The sequence below is a fragment of the Schistocerca nitens genome, chromosome 10, assembly GCF_023898315.1.
Source record: "Schistocerca nitens isolate TAMUIC-IGC-003100 chromosome 10, iqSchNite1.1, whole genome shotgun sequence".
Classification (NCBI taxonomy): Eukaryota; Metazoa; Arthropoda; class Insecta; order Orthoptera; family Acrididae; genus Schistocerca; species Schistocerca nitens.
Window position 1 is genome coordinate 33,585,739 of NC_064623.1, and position 14,333 is coordinate 33,600,071.

The window sequence follows — 14,333 nt, forward strand, 5'->3', positions numbered from 1 at the left end:
CAAATAAGCAATAAGCTAAATTGAATGCAAGTGTACTTGTGAGAGTTATGCCTGAGAATTATGGAATCTCCTCATCTTTCGTCTTTGACGTCTGCTGCAGAATATGCAAAATATAATTACATTTACAACTTTTATGTATCTTAAACGTGAAGGGGAAAAGCTAGAAAAAGGTTTTTTAGTAGCATATTTTATAGAACCTTCTCTTACTGATGTTCAGCTATTGCAAGCATATTATAAATATTAAATTAATCACTTCCAATAATAAATGAAACACATTTATTCAAACGGATGAATAGTTAGCTATGTAACGAACAACATCTTTGATAGACCAGCTGGTAGATGTCAGTGTCTTAAAAACAAAATACTGAATTTAGTTTGATACTGGAATAAACAAAATTATAAACACTGAGTCTTCCCACAGAGTCCTCATCCCAAAGATGCAATAATAAGACTAATTGGGAAAGATTGTGTGTGTGAGTTGTTAAGCATGACTTGTCCGAAAGGTTTGCAGTGTCCAATTTGTTTGTGAGCTTGTCCAACAGTTCAGTGCCTCAACTTCACTCACCTAAGTGCTTATCTTGACTATTTCCATTATTTTCCATTGGCTCTAGTGATAAATAGGAGTATTCAAGTAAGTGTGGTTACAGAACACATTGTTGTGGCAATTCCACCTTTTATAAACTGTCATATAAATCTAGTGAAATGGTGTAATTCCTTTGCAGCCTATGACATACTGCTACAATTAAAATGAAATGTGTTGCCAACAGCAGCATTCATACAGACATTATGTCCCTTCTTTTTCCTTCTTTATTGAAAGCCAAGAAACATTAGCACACATTATGATAATGGACTGGTATCACAAACCAAATGACCATCACTGTAATGTGACTTAACAAAGGTTTGATTCTCACTCCCAGACCACATACAGAAACAAGATATATATATATATTTAAAAAAAAATACAAAGACACCAAAAATTGTATACACTGATGTCACAGCCAATACAGCTGTGCATTCAACAAATTTATTACAATATAAAAATAAAAACTTATCACACTATGCTGGAACTTTTTCTCTGAATGGGCAGCCTCCAGTAAATGTTACATTTGAACGTCCATGATCACTTAAATGTACAACTATCAACACATACAAATTTACTAAAAACGAACAGTGTAGGTTTGTCTGATGCTAAAATCTACATTTAAAAGCTTCAAATGACAGCATCAATCTCAGTAAAAATATGTGCCACTATGATTTGGTAAAGACAGCACAATGCAGTCAAGTATTTACACAGAATTCTTACACACTAACTTGGCATATAACAAAACCAGTTGTTACACTGGAATGTAAGGTAAATGACACAGTAAATTTATGGAAGCAAGTTGTCAGTCTTTTTTCCTTTGAAAACACACACACACACACACACACACACACACACACACACACACACACACACACACACACAGATAATTCTAATATTAAAATTACACCACACTTTAAATATTTTGCAATTGCTGAATTATGGTAGTTACTCCATTTTTTAATTTTTTTATTGAGTATTTGTTTCTTCAAAGCAAATTATTCTATTGCTAAGCCAGGACACCTCATTTCTTTTGAAAATTGAGTCATACATTTTTGGAAACTAGAGATGTTACAAGAACTGTCACCTGAAAAGTACAAAGACAGTTAATTGCTGAATGAAATCGTTAACGTCTGCCTTCTTTTACAAGAACAAAATCATCCATTAAATTAAATGAAATTTTTAGCACTAAGCCACCACAATTCAACCTCAGCAACTGAATAAAAATTAAAATAAATAACATTTGCGAGCAAAAAAGTTTACACATCAAGTGCATTATACAAAATTGATAAGCTCATATTACTTTCAGGCATTATTTCCTCTGTCAACGAATGCTTTCGGTGTAGACATTGCAACAGGTAACATGTCTGATGGACTATTTTCTAGACTACATACAAAGTTAGTATGAATGGGGCTGTTCTCTTTTCCCACTGGTACATGCCGTGCACCACCATCTTTTCCCTTTGGAGGTTTCTTCCCGGGACTGTTATCCCTATTCTTAAGAATTTGCCTGGCTGCAGTAGTAGTACCCACTTCTTTACGGGCTGAGGCTGTCAATTCAGACTTCAATTTGTCCACTGTAGCCTTCTGAGCACGAGCCTGTGATCTCAGTTTTTCCACTTCCTGTAATTAAAATGATTTGCATATGATACAGTACACAAAAGGAAATGATCTGCTTATGACACTGTTGTATACCTTGAGACAATAAAATATAGCTTAAGCAGCAAGTGAACTTATCTATCTGCACGCAACTTCACATTTTCATCGACCTAAATTTGTCGACACCATTCACTGGAATTTATCACACACTGTGAGCCTGATATTCAGAGCTTCCTTATTCTTTAATTCCCCCATTGTTGGAACTTGCATTCCTCTCTCAACTCCATCTCACATGCATCCTCTCATCAGTCCTATTACACACTACGTATCACTTATTCCCTTTATCTTTAAGTGTTTCAAATTACAGACTAAAAGTTCATAATACAGAGGTTTCACTTTCTGACAGTGTCTGATTTCTAATTTTATCTGGTGATGCTGTAGATTGCTGATGATATCCTTCAATGTTTCTACGTGTGCATCTCTACTTAATATAGCTTTGGGATACAACTTCATCTACTAAATTACAGAGAAGTCCTCACAAGAACAGCCACAACTTGCAAAGACATATCAAGTGGCATGCGTTTGCTGTAGACAGAGTCCAGAATCTATGTTCAAACACTGCCCAACACATTCATAATCAGTGTGATTCTTAAAAGAGCTCAACAGCAATGAAGGGTAGGGGTCTGCATTGCTGGGAACCTAGTTTCCTGAAGGATCATACAAAAAGTGTGGGAAACACTTAAAGAGATATCATAGCCCAACCAGGTGGAAAAAACTGCTACATTTCCACTGGAGGATCACGCTATCAGTATACAGTGAGGGCATGGAGGGACCAAGAAGGCAGGTCGTGCCTCAGGGCCACCTGCTGCCACCACCTACAAGGATACAGTGTCAATGCACATTGGTTCTAAACCGAGGCTGTGTGCGTGTGGGAAGGAGGGGGAGTGGGCACCAGTGATGCCATGTCTGGGATGGCGGCAGAACAGGTGGCATAGATGCCACCGGGACCACCTCTTTCTTTGAGGACTACTACTTGTCCTTCTCATTAGATGATTTCACTGTTTGCGAGAGCTTGTCTGCCACAGAGGAGGAACATGAAGTTCTATGACCTCCAAACTGTGGCTCCTCTTGCCACTGGCTGGCATGCTGTTGCAGATCAGTAGATTACTGGGAAGGGGGCATCCTGAGGGACCCCTTCCTCATAAGAGATGTTGCAGGAGCCTGTTGTTTCTCTGGCTGGGGTTGGGAATGACATTCCCAGCAGGTGGGGAGTCAACATCCCCTCATTCTTTTCAGGAAACAAGTCACCTTCAAAGGCGAAGAAAGCTCCAGTATGAACTATTGTCCATTGGCCCCCACTGCACACAATGGACAAAATCCATGCATTACCACTTCAAACTGCCAAGTAACTCATCATTGGTCTGTAAAAGGAGATCATGGTTGAAGGTGATAACCTGTATCATACTGGGAATCTTATGGGGAGTTATAGTTACAGGAATGGCATCCAGCTTGTCACAGGCAAGCAGCGCCATTGACTCAGCACTCAGCAAGGGAGACTGTTTTAATCAGAATGGAGCCACTTCTCATTTTTGAAATTGCTGTTATGTCCCCAAACCTGTCCTCGCGGCGTTTCTTGAAGAAAAGTGGCTCTGTAGACAAAAAGGAATCCCCGTTGGTCCTAGAACAACCTAAATATTGGGGAGAGATTGTCTCACCTTGTTTCTCAGCCATACGTTCCTTCCGTGGCGTAGTCAGAGAAGGAAACATTTTGGGGTCATATACTCCGTGCTACAGTAAGTCTCACCTTCAGAAGAGACTGCTGGTGCCGCGTGGCCACCAAAAAGGAAAGAAGGTTTTATTTGCTTCGTGTACGAGTCTTCCTCTATGGCGACACCCATTCCAAATGAGGGCTCTCCCCACAGGCGCCACCCAGCTACAGCAACAATTACATTGCCCGGGTTCCCCGCACCCCACACACAATGGGCACGTACTCCTTGGCATGTGTGGAAAGTTTCCACCTCCGACACCAACAGTGCAATGCCTGTATGGTCAGGGGGCTACCACCATGCAGATACTTGATCACAGCCCCAAACCCCCTTCCCACAATGGAATGGCTACCATGCTGGACACAGTATCTTAACAAGAAAGAAAGGGTGCAAAGAGAGAACAGAACTGAAGGTGAATGAGCCCCTCTGTTAAATATATCTAGTTAAGATCCCTCAAACGAAAAAAATTGTGCCTAGTAGTTAGAAGAAAGCACACATCATAACATCTACAAAAAGGGTAGAAGAAGTGATCCACAAAATTACAATCCAGTATCACTGGCATCCATGTGCTGTAGAGCCTAAGAATATATTATGAGCTCAAACACAGTGAGGTCTCTCTAATATAATGACCTCCCCCATGCCAACCAGGATGGATTCAAACAACATTTATCATGTGAAACCCAACTTTGCACTTTTCTTGCCTTGCATACTGAAAGCCATGGATCAAGGCAGTCAAGTAGATGCAGTATTTCTCTGTTTCTGGAAAGCACTCGACTCAGTACCATACATTCACTTATTATCTAAAGTATGATCGTACGGCATATCAAGGGAAGTTTGGCTGTATTTATGTTTTTCGCTAGGGAGGAGGCAGCAAGTAATCCTGGGAGGGTCGTCAACATACGTAGAAGCAACTTCAGTTGTGCACCAGAAACGTGTGTTGGGACACTGGTTATTAATGTTTTATATTAATGACCTTGAGGCCAATGTTAATAGTAACCTCAGTCTTTTCTCAAGCAAGTACAGTCTGAGAGAAGGAGCACAAATTTTCTGTTGGATCTTGATAAAATTTCAGAGTGGTCCAAAGACTGGCAACTTGTTCTGAATGTTTAGGAATGTAAATATGCACTTTACGAACTGGAAAAAGTAGTGTCCCAAGACCACAATCTCAAGCAGTCACTACTGGAATTTGTCAACTCGTACAAATACCTGAGTGTAACACTAGATAGGAACATCAAATTGAACAATCACATAGGCTCAGTCATCGGTAAGGTAGGTGACAGACTTTGGTTTATTGATAGAATATCATGGAAATTCAATCAATCTATAAAGGAGACTGCTTACAAGTCACTCATGTGACCCATTCCACAATATTGCTTAAGTGTGTGGGTCCCATACCAAAAGTACCAACAGGGGATATTGAACAGGTACAGAGAAAGGCAACACAAGTGGCCACAGGTTTTGTATGACCCACAGGAGTGTCACAGAGATGATTAAAGAATTGAACTGGTGGACTCTGAGATAAATGTAAACTATCCTGAGAAAGCCATCTTACAAAATTTCAAGAACCAGCTTTAAATGACAACTAGGAATATACTGCAACCCCCTTACATATCGTTTGCAAAGGGATCATGAAGAGAGACAAAGTGATGGTGTTTCACTACTATTGTTCAACAAATTATTTAACAAAGTTGTCAGGAAACGAGAAAAAGAATTTAGTACAAGGACTTTATAAACCAATCAGGCTAGGAAGAAATAGCAAAGGACTAGATATTGACTGAATGGCATTCAATTAACACCTCGCCGAACAGATAACACAAAACCTGAAGTAAAGTAAATGCAGATACTGAAAGAGAAGGCTGAAAAGGTGAGACTACAAGCAAATAGAATATCTGTCAAGACCAAAAAGATTCATGAAAAAAGATTATGACAAAATATAGCAAGATCAAAAAAAGTTCACAAATTCAGGCACCTTGGGGAGATGATACAGGCAAATGGGACAGAGAAAGCAGCTCATGAACAAAGACATAAAGTGATGACTAAAGCATTCTGAAAGAGCAAAAGCATCTGCAACAAATCATACCAACCATGTAAAATAAAAGTGAGATTTTACAACACTCATAAAACCAGAAAACTTATGTTAATCAGAAACATCAGTCATGGATTGGAAATGTGCACTACAAAATATCAGAAAATTAATGGGAAGAATCATCAGAAAAATCCCAGGGCTACTGAGACAGGAGGAGAGACTGAACAGATACCTAACATAGTATATAATTTGAAGAAATGTCAGCTGAAATTTTATGGGCATGTCATGAGGCTGTCCGACACGCAAGACACTAACCAGATATTTGGCTACACAGAAAGCATTAAGAATGTGAGGTAGATCAACAAAGCCAGAAAATACTTTAAGGATGCTGGCGTGACAGATTCATATACATAAGATGCATATGTATATAAGTGGAAGGTGAGAGAAGAGGTTTAGAAATTCATGACAGGAATAACATGTGCCACTATTATTATTATTGTTATTATTATTATTATTATTATTATTATTATTATTATTATTATTATTATTATTTCTTTTCTTTCTCAGACGTTATGTCTGGTTAAAAATGGAAAGTGATGTGGATCTTTATCAAGCGTTACTTCCTTTTAACTCTACGGTATATGTTACATTGCATTTAGGAACTTTCGGGTAATTGAACAAGTATCCATAATTACAGATTTCTGTAGTTGTATATACACTCCTGGAAATGGAAAAAAGAACACATTGACACCGGTGTGTCAGACCCACCATACTTGCTCCGGACACTGCGAGAGGGCTGTACAAGCAATGATCACACGCACGGCACAGCGGACACACCAGGAACCGCGGTGTTGGCCGTCGAATGGCGCTAGCTGCGCAGCATTTGTGCACCGCCGCCGTCAGTGTCAGCCAGTTTGCCGTGGCATACGGAGCTCCATCGCAGTCTTTAACACTGGTAGCATGCCGCGACAGCGTGGACGTGAACCGTATGTGCAGTTGACGGACTTTAAGCGAGGGCGTATAGTGGGCATGCGGGAGGCCGGGTGGACGTACCGCCGAATTGCTCAACACGTGGGGCGTGAGGTCTCCACAGTACATCGATGTTGTCGCCAGTGGTCGGCGGAAGGTGCACGTGCCCAACGACCTGGGACCGGACCGCAGCGACGCACGGATGCACGCCAAGACCGTAGGATCCTACGCAGTGCCGTAGGGGACCGCACCGCCACTTCCCAGCAAATTAGGGACACTGTTGCTCCTGGGGTATCGGCGAGGACCATTCGCAACCGTCTCCATGAAGCTGGGCTACGGTCCCGCACACCGTTAGGCCGTCTTCCGCTCACGCCCCAACATCGTGCAGCCCGCCTCCAGTGGTGTCGCGACAGGCGTGAATGGAGGGACGAATGGAGACGTGTCGTCTTCAGCGATGAGAGTCGCTTCTGCCTTGGTGCCAATGATGGTCGTATGCGTGTTTGGTGCCGTGCAGGTGAGCGCCACAATCAGGACTGCATACGACCGAGGCACACAGGGCCAACACCCGGCATCATGGTGTGGGGAGCGATCTCCTACACTGGTCGTACACCACTGGTGACCGTCGAGGGGACACTGAATAGTGCACGGTACATCCAAACCGTCATCGAACCCATCGTTCTACCATTCCTAGACCGGCAAGGGAACTTGCTGTTCCAACAGGACAATGCACGTCCGCATGTATCCTGTGGCACCCAACGTGCTCTAGAAGGTGTAAGTCAACTACCCTGGCCAGCAAGATCTCCGGATCTGTCCCCCATTGAGCATGTTTGGGACTGGATGAAGCGTCGTCTCACGCGGTCTGCACGTCCAGCACGAACACTGGTCCAACCGAGGCGCCAGGTGGAAATGGCATGGCAAGCCGTTCCACAGGACTACATCCAGCATCTCTACGATCGTCTCCATGGGAGAACAGCAGCCTGCATTGCTGCGAAAGGTGGATATACACTGTACTAGTGCCGACATTGTGCATGCTCTGTTGCCTGTGTCTATGTGCCTGTGGTTCCATCAGTGTGATCATGTGATGTATCTGACCCCAGGAATGTGTCAATAAAGTTTCCCCTTCCTGGGACAATGAATTCACGGTGTTCTTATTTCAATTTCCAGGAGTGTATAAGTTTGGACGTAGCTGTATTGCGTTGTTGTACTGGTGGATATTGTGTGGTATGACTCCTGTAGTTGATAGTATAATTGGTATAATGTCAACTTTATCCTGATGCCAAATGTCCTTGACTTCCTCAGCCAGTTGGATGTATTTTTCAATTTTTTCTCCTGTTTTCTTTTGTGTATTTGTTGTATTGGGTATGGATATTTCGATTAGTTGTTTTAATTTCTTCTTTTTATTGGTGAGTATGATGTCAGGTTTGTTATGTGGTGGTGTTTTATCTGTATAATGGTTCTGTTACAGTATAATTTGTATTCATCATTCTCCAGTACATTTTGTGGTGCATACTTGTATGTGGGAAGGGGTTGTTTTATTAGTTTATGTTGTATGGCAAGTTGTTGATGTACTATTTTTGCTACATTGTCATGTCTTCTGGTGTATTCTGTATTTGCTAGTATTGTACATCCGCTTGTGATGTGGTCTACTGTTTCTATTTGTTGTTTGCAAAGTCTGCATTTATCTGTTGTGGTATTGGGATCTTTAATAATATGCTTGCTGTAATATCTGGTGTTTTTTTTGTTTATCCTGTATTGCAATCATGAATCCTTCCGTCTCACTGTATATATTACCTTTTCTTAGCCATGTGTTGGATGCGTCTTGATCGATGTGTGGCTGTGTTAGATGCTTGCCATGTAGTGTTTTCTTTTTCCAATTTAATTTCTTCGTATCTGTTGATGTTATGTGGTCTAAAGGGTTGTAGAGATGGTTATGAAATTGTAGTCGTATAGCCGATGTATTTATATGCGTGATTGCTTTGTGTATTTTGCTAGTTTCTGCTCATTCTATAAAGAATTTTCTTAAATTGTCTACCTGTCTATAATGTAGGTTTTTTTATGTCAATAAATCCCCTTCCTCCTTCCTTTCTGCTTAATGTGAATCTTTCAGTTGCTGAATGTATGTGATGTATTCTATATTTGTGGCATTGTGATCGTGCAAGCGTATTGAGTGCTTCTAGGTCTGTGTTACTCCATTTCACTACTCCAAATGAGTAGGTCAATATTGGTATAGCATAAGTATTTATAGCTTCTGGCTTGTTTCTTGCTATCAATTCTGTTTTCAGTATTTTTGTTAGTCTTTGTCTATATTTTTCTTTTAGCTCTTCTTTAATATTTGTATTATCTATTCCGATTTTTTGTTTGTATCCTAGATATTTATAGGCATCCGTTTTTTCCATAGCTTCTATGCAGTCGCTGTGGTTATCCAATATGTAATCTTCTTGTTTAGTGTGTTTTCCCTTGACTATGCTATTTTTCTTACATTTGTCTGTTCCAAAAGCCATATTTATATCATTGCTGAATACTTCTGTTATCTTTAGTAGTTGGTTGAGTTGTTGATTTGTTGCTGCCAGTAGTTTTAGATCATCCATGTATAGCAAATGTGTGATTTTGTGTTGGTATGTTCCAGTAATATTGTATCCATAATTTGTATTATTTAGCATGTTGGATAGTGGGTTCAGAGCAAGGCAGAACCAGAAAGGACTTAGTGAGTCTCCTTGGTATATTCCACGCTTAATCTGTATTGGCTGTTACGTGATATTATTTGAATTTGTTTGGATATTAAGTGTGGTTTTCCAATTTTTCATTATTATGTTTAGGAACTTTATCAATTTCGGATCTACTTTGTATATTTCCAATATTTGTAGTAACCATGAGTGGGGTACACTATCAAAAGCTTTTTGGTAATCAATGTATGCATAGTGTAGCGACCTTTGTTTAGTTTTAGCTTGATATGTCACCTCTGTATCTATTATCAGTTGCTTTTTACATCCTCGTGCTCCTTTGCAGCAGCCTTTTTGTTCTTCATTTATAATTTTGTTCTGTGTTGTATGTGTCATTAATTTCTGTGTAATGACTGAAGTTAATATTTTGTATATTGTTGGTAGGCATGTTATGGGACGATATTTTGCTGGGTTTTCTGTGTCTGCTTGATCTTTAGGTTTCAGATACGTTATTCCATGTGTAAGTGTATCAGGGAATGTGTATGGGTCTGCAATGTAACTTAAGTAATTTAGTTAGATGTGAATGTGTTGAGGTGAACTTATTATTATTATTATTATTATTATTAACTATGAGAATTTCTTTTAAGCTGCTGCGGGCACTCTGCAATACATTCTTTTATACAGTCATTTGGACATAATCTACCGATTATTCTTTCCTTTAAATCTTTCAGTGTAATAGACAGTAACTGATGTTGTCTACCTATTTGTATCTTTCAGTGTAATAGACAGTAACTGATGTTGTCTACCTATTTGTATCTTAATGTTCCATATAATCCAGAATTGAAAGCAAAAAGAAATATTTTGCTAGCTACCCATTTGCTTAAATGTATCTGCATACACTAGTATGGAGCTTTTATGGATGGTCATTCATTTGTTAAAATAATGGTATTTGAGATTACTATGAATCTTACTTCCTTTTTATTATGGGCACCAGATAACCGTGCTCACAGCTCTTGAACGAGTGCTCACAGCTCTTAACATATGCATTGCAGAGCCCATGTTTACTTCACTTTTTTGCTTTGAATGACACTTCATGACACAGCCCTGAAAGCCTATCATTCTTGTTGGGACACTTTGTATATTAAGAAGTTGTATATTCATGGATATTTAATATTGAACATTAAAATATTCATGAACATAATGTAGCAACTTTATTAACTTAAGATTAATGATCATCTTACCTCACGAAGTTCCATATTCTTCTCTTGTAACTGAACAAGATAGTTTACTTTCTGATCGTGATTCTGTTTGCGATTCTGAAGATCAAGTAGATGAGCGTATTTCAGAGTTAGATATCGCAGCTCGTCCTCTGTTTCGGCCTTTCCTCTTAGAATTTCTCCTCGTTCTGTCAGAAAGCTCTCCAACTGCTTTCTGAATGGTCCCACTAGAGCTTCTAGCTGACAACACTTTCTCTCTGCACATAGAGCTCTTTCTTCATATTCTGGCAACTGCCTGAAAAGTTAACACTTATTTTTGAAAGGGAATGAAAACATACAACCAAGAATTTACAATTCTCTGTTGGGAAGTGCATTATTTACAAATATTCTCATTATTCACGGTGACAATATGATACTGGAAAGTCTTTAATAGAATACAAATAATGCAATGAGTAAAGCTATCCACTCTCGAAAACTTTGAGGAACTAAGCAAATAGCCACGGATATATACAAAATGGAAAACATTGCAGATCCTCAAGACAAAGTGACCCTTCACAATTAACTGATACAACAAAGGCATGCAAACGTACACACGCTCACGGTATGTTTTCCTGCTGACCTGTTTTCTCAACAGTTAGCTCAGGAGGAAGATATTATCAAATCTCAGCAACAATTTTCAGCCTTGCTTGTGCACCGTCAACTGCTCAAAGACTCAATAGTATGGTGACTGGGTATTGTCTAATACTTGCATTATCTATGAATAACACATGTAGGTATCATAAAAAAATCATACAAACATCAAGTCTTTAATTGTAAGTGTCCAAAGCAAACAAAAAAGCATAAAAGTGTCAAAACAAACTTGTTCATCTGACATTTCAAAATTCTAATTAATTTATAATTACACAGAATAAAGTTCAGATACAGGTATGTTGAGTAACACTGACACATTATTGTGCAGTTCTTTATTTATATCCTCACTGACTCCCTTTCAGGTTTCTTCAGGGAGCAATTGCATCACCAACATTACAAGAAAATGTCAAATATTTCACCACAAAAAGAGCATGAGAAACCTTTGAAGACAACATAAAGAAAGGTAACCTATTGGAGACATTGAAAAAGAGAACAAGCATCAGTGGAGTAACCACATATGTTTACAATTGCTTCAAGTGCTTATTGCAACAAGGAAACCAACAGGTGAAAACTGTGAAAACAACGGATTATGTTTCTGGAATTCCATATGGCAATAATGTGTAAGGGCAGTTATTTGCAAGCTCCCTGGATTGTAATTGTGACCTCTCATTAAGATGCCTAAGAAGTCAGATCTACAGTTAGTACTATCAGAAGACACTTTCTAGCCGAGAAAAATATGGCAACATGCTGACTATTTACATGACTGCCTTCAGCTACTCTTTTCTTTTTCAGAGGGGGAAAAATAGGAAAGAAGTCATACAGTGAATAAACATGATAAAATCGACACCTTTCACTTGGATGGTATTCATTAATTTCTGTACTTTAAATACAAGGCAGAATGAAAATGCCAACCTACTAATTGCAAACTGCAACACTGAACTTGGGTAGACCCATAAAGAGACAGAAAAGGCAGAAGTTTAATTATTGTGTAAATTAAAGGAGGAAGGGGAAGAGAGGAATGGAAGGGGAAGGAAAGGAAGGGGAAGGAAAGGAAAGGAACTATTGATGTCAACCGGATTGGGACGTCATCCAGAATCAGCGACAACAAGTGAAAATGTGTGGTGGACCAGGATTTGAACCAGCAATCTCCTGCCTAATAGGCCATTGCATTAACCACTGCACCATCCGTACAAAATGTTTATCGCAATTGCGTAGACTAGCTCAGCACACCTCTCGGCTGACCCACATTCCCACCTAGCACCACCACCAATCTGTAGTCCCCATCCACGACCTCCATACTCGCTACTTTGAGTTTCCCGCAGAAGGTCGAATGAAATTGTGCATCTGCACTGAAGGTGGTGGATTCATTGCCCATTGAAGTAAATCAATTTTACGAATGCGTGTGGCGTCTGTTCTTTTGGACTGCAGATAGGTGGCGCTAGGTGGGAATGTGGGTCGACCAAGAGGTGTGCCGAGAGTCCACACAATTGCAATGAACACTGTCTCCAGATGGCGCAGTGATTAATACAACTGGACAGTAAGCAGGAGATCCTGGGTTTGAATCCCAGTCCAGCACACACTTTCACTTGTCATCACCGACTCCACATAAAGTCCTGATGCAGCTGACATCAATAGTTCCCTCCCTTCCTGCCACTCCTCCTATGTACATAATATGTATAACAGCTCCAGATTCCTTATGGTTTCCATTCTTTCAGACATGTCCAAAAGAACAAACACCACACATACATATAAGAAGTTTGAATTCCTGGTCTTAGAACCAGCACTTCTTTTTGAGAGTTGAAAAAGAAGACATGAGATGTAGAGCATATCTATGTTGTAAAAGTGCAGCTGAAAGCAACAAATCATGAGAAATCTTTGATCGAGAGACAAGGTACACTTGCGATACAGAAGTGACAGTTGGATTTAATGGGGCGGCAGGGGGGGGGAGATTTTTAGAATGAGCTCCAGGCAATCTACAGGGCAGCATATAGCTAACTCATAATTTAAAGAAGAGAAAAGGAGTATCTAGAAAAAGGTAACAATTAGGAGGCAATAGGCAGGGAATCAAGTATCAAACGCATGGAAAAGCTGAAACATGAACATTTAATTTCAAGAAGTTGGCTAAAGTGACATTAATTGCTGTGTGTCCATAAGAAAAGTGTATTTCATTTTATCTTTCTCGCTGTTTTAACACAATGACCACCTTCTTGATGTGCCACATATATTACAGAGGGCAACATGACCTAACAATCTTGCCCACCCTCATGTGTAAATCCTGATAGGGAAGCTGCAAAAAGCATATATAACTGACAAGTTACTCTGGCACTAAAATAGGTATTATACCCACTTTTATATTTATCACAGGTGTTTTCGGATTAGTTACGTAAAATTTTACTAAGCATGTCATTTGTTTTGACAGAGAGGAAGGCATTTGAAATTTGAATGAAACCACGATGAAGTTTCCTCAGGTTATCAGCAGAGTAAAGGCATCCTGCAGCAATGTTTCGACAAGTTTCCTACTCGTCACCTTCAGGCCTGAAGCTGACAAGTAGCAAACTTGTCGAAATGTTTCATCAGAATGATGCCTTGACTTGGCTGATAACCCAAAAAAATCTCGGATTCGTTGAGAAAGCCTGCATTCTCATTTAATGAAACCAGTAACCACTACACAGACAAATACAACAATAGACCACAATAAAAAATATTAAAACAAAGGTTTACTGGAAAATTGTAGTAGGGGTACCTGGAAGAATGACTCTGTACAGGAAAAAATTAAGTTACTGTTATGCACCAAGAATCTGTAACTGATATTCCTGTTTACAACAGGTTTCATGTTTTTATGCTACTGCCTGTGATTTGCACTGACACTCACCATCTTTCTTTACG

General features: G+C 39.7%; 1 protein-coding gene across 1 annotated transcript in view; it reads right to left on the reverse strand.

Annotated features, from left to right (window-relative positions):
• Nucleotides 1-269: 269 nt before the first annotated feature.
• The window catches only part of LOC126210503 (centrosomal protein of 128 kDa-like), a 133,966-nt gene continuing 119,902 nt past the window's right edge, over nt 270-14,333 (reverse strand). The window contains exons 4-5 of the mRNA XM_049939748.1: nt 10,842-11,112; nt 270-2,203 (exon numbers count right to left, since the gene is read on the reverse strand). Of these exons, the coding sequence (XP_049795705.1) occupies nt 1,886-2,203; nt 10,842-11,112 (589 nt within the window). The 3' untranslated portion in view covers nt 270-1,885. The remainder of the gene's footprint in view (nt 2,204-10,841; nt 11,113-14,333) is intronic.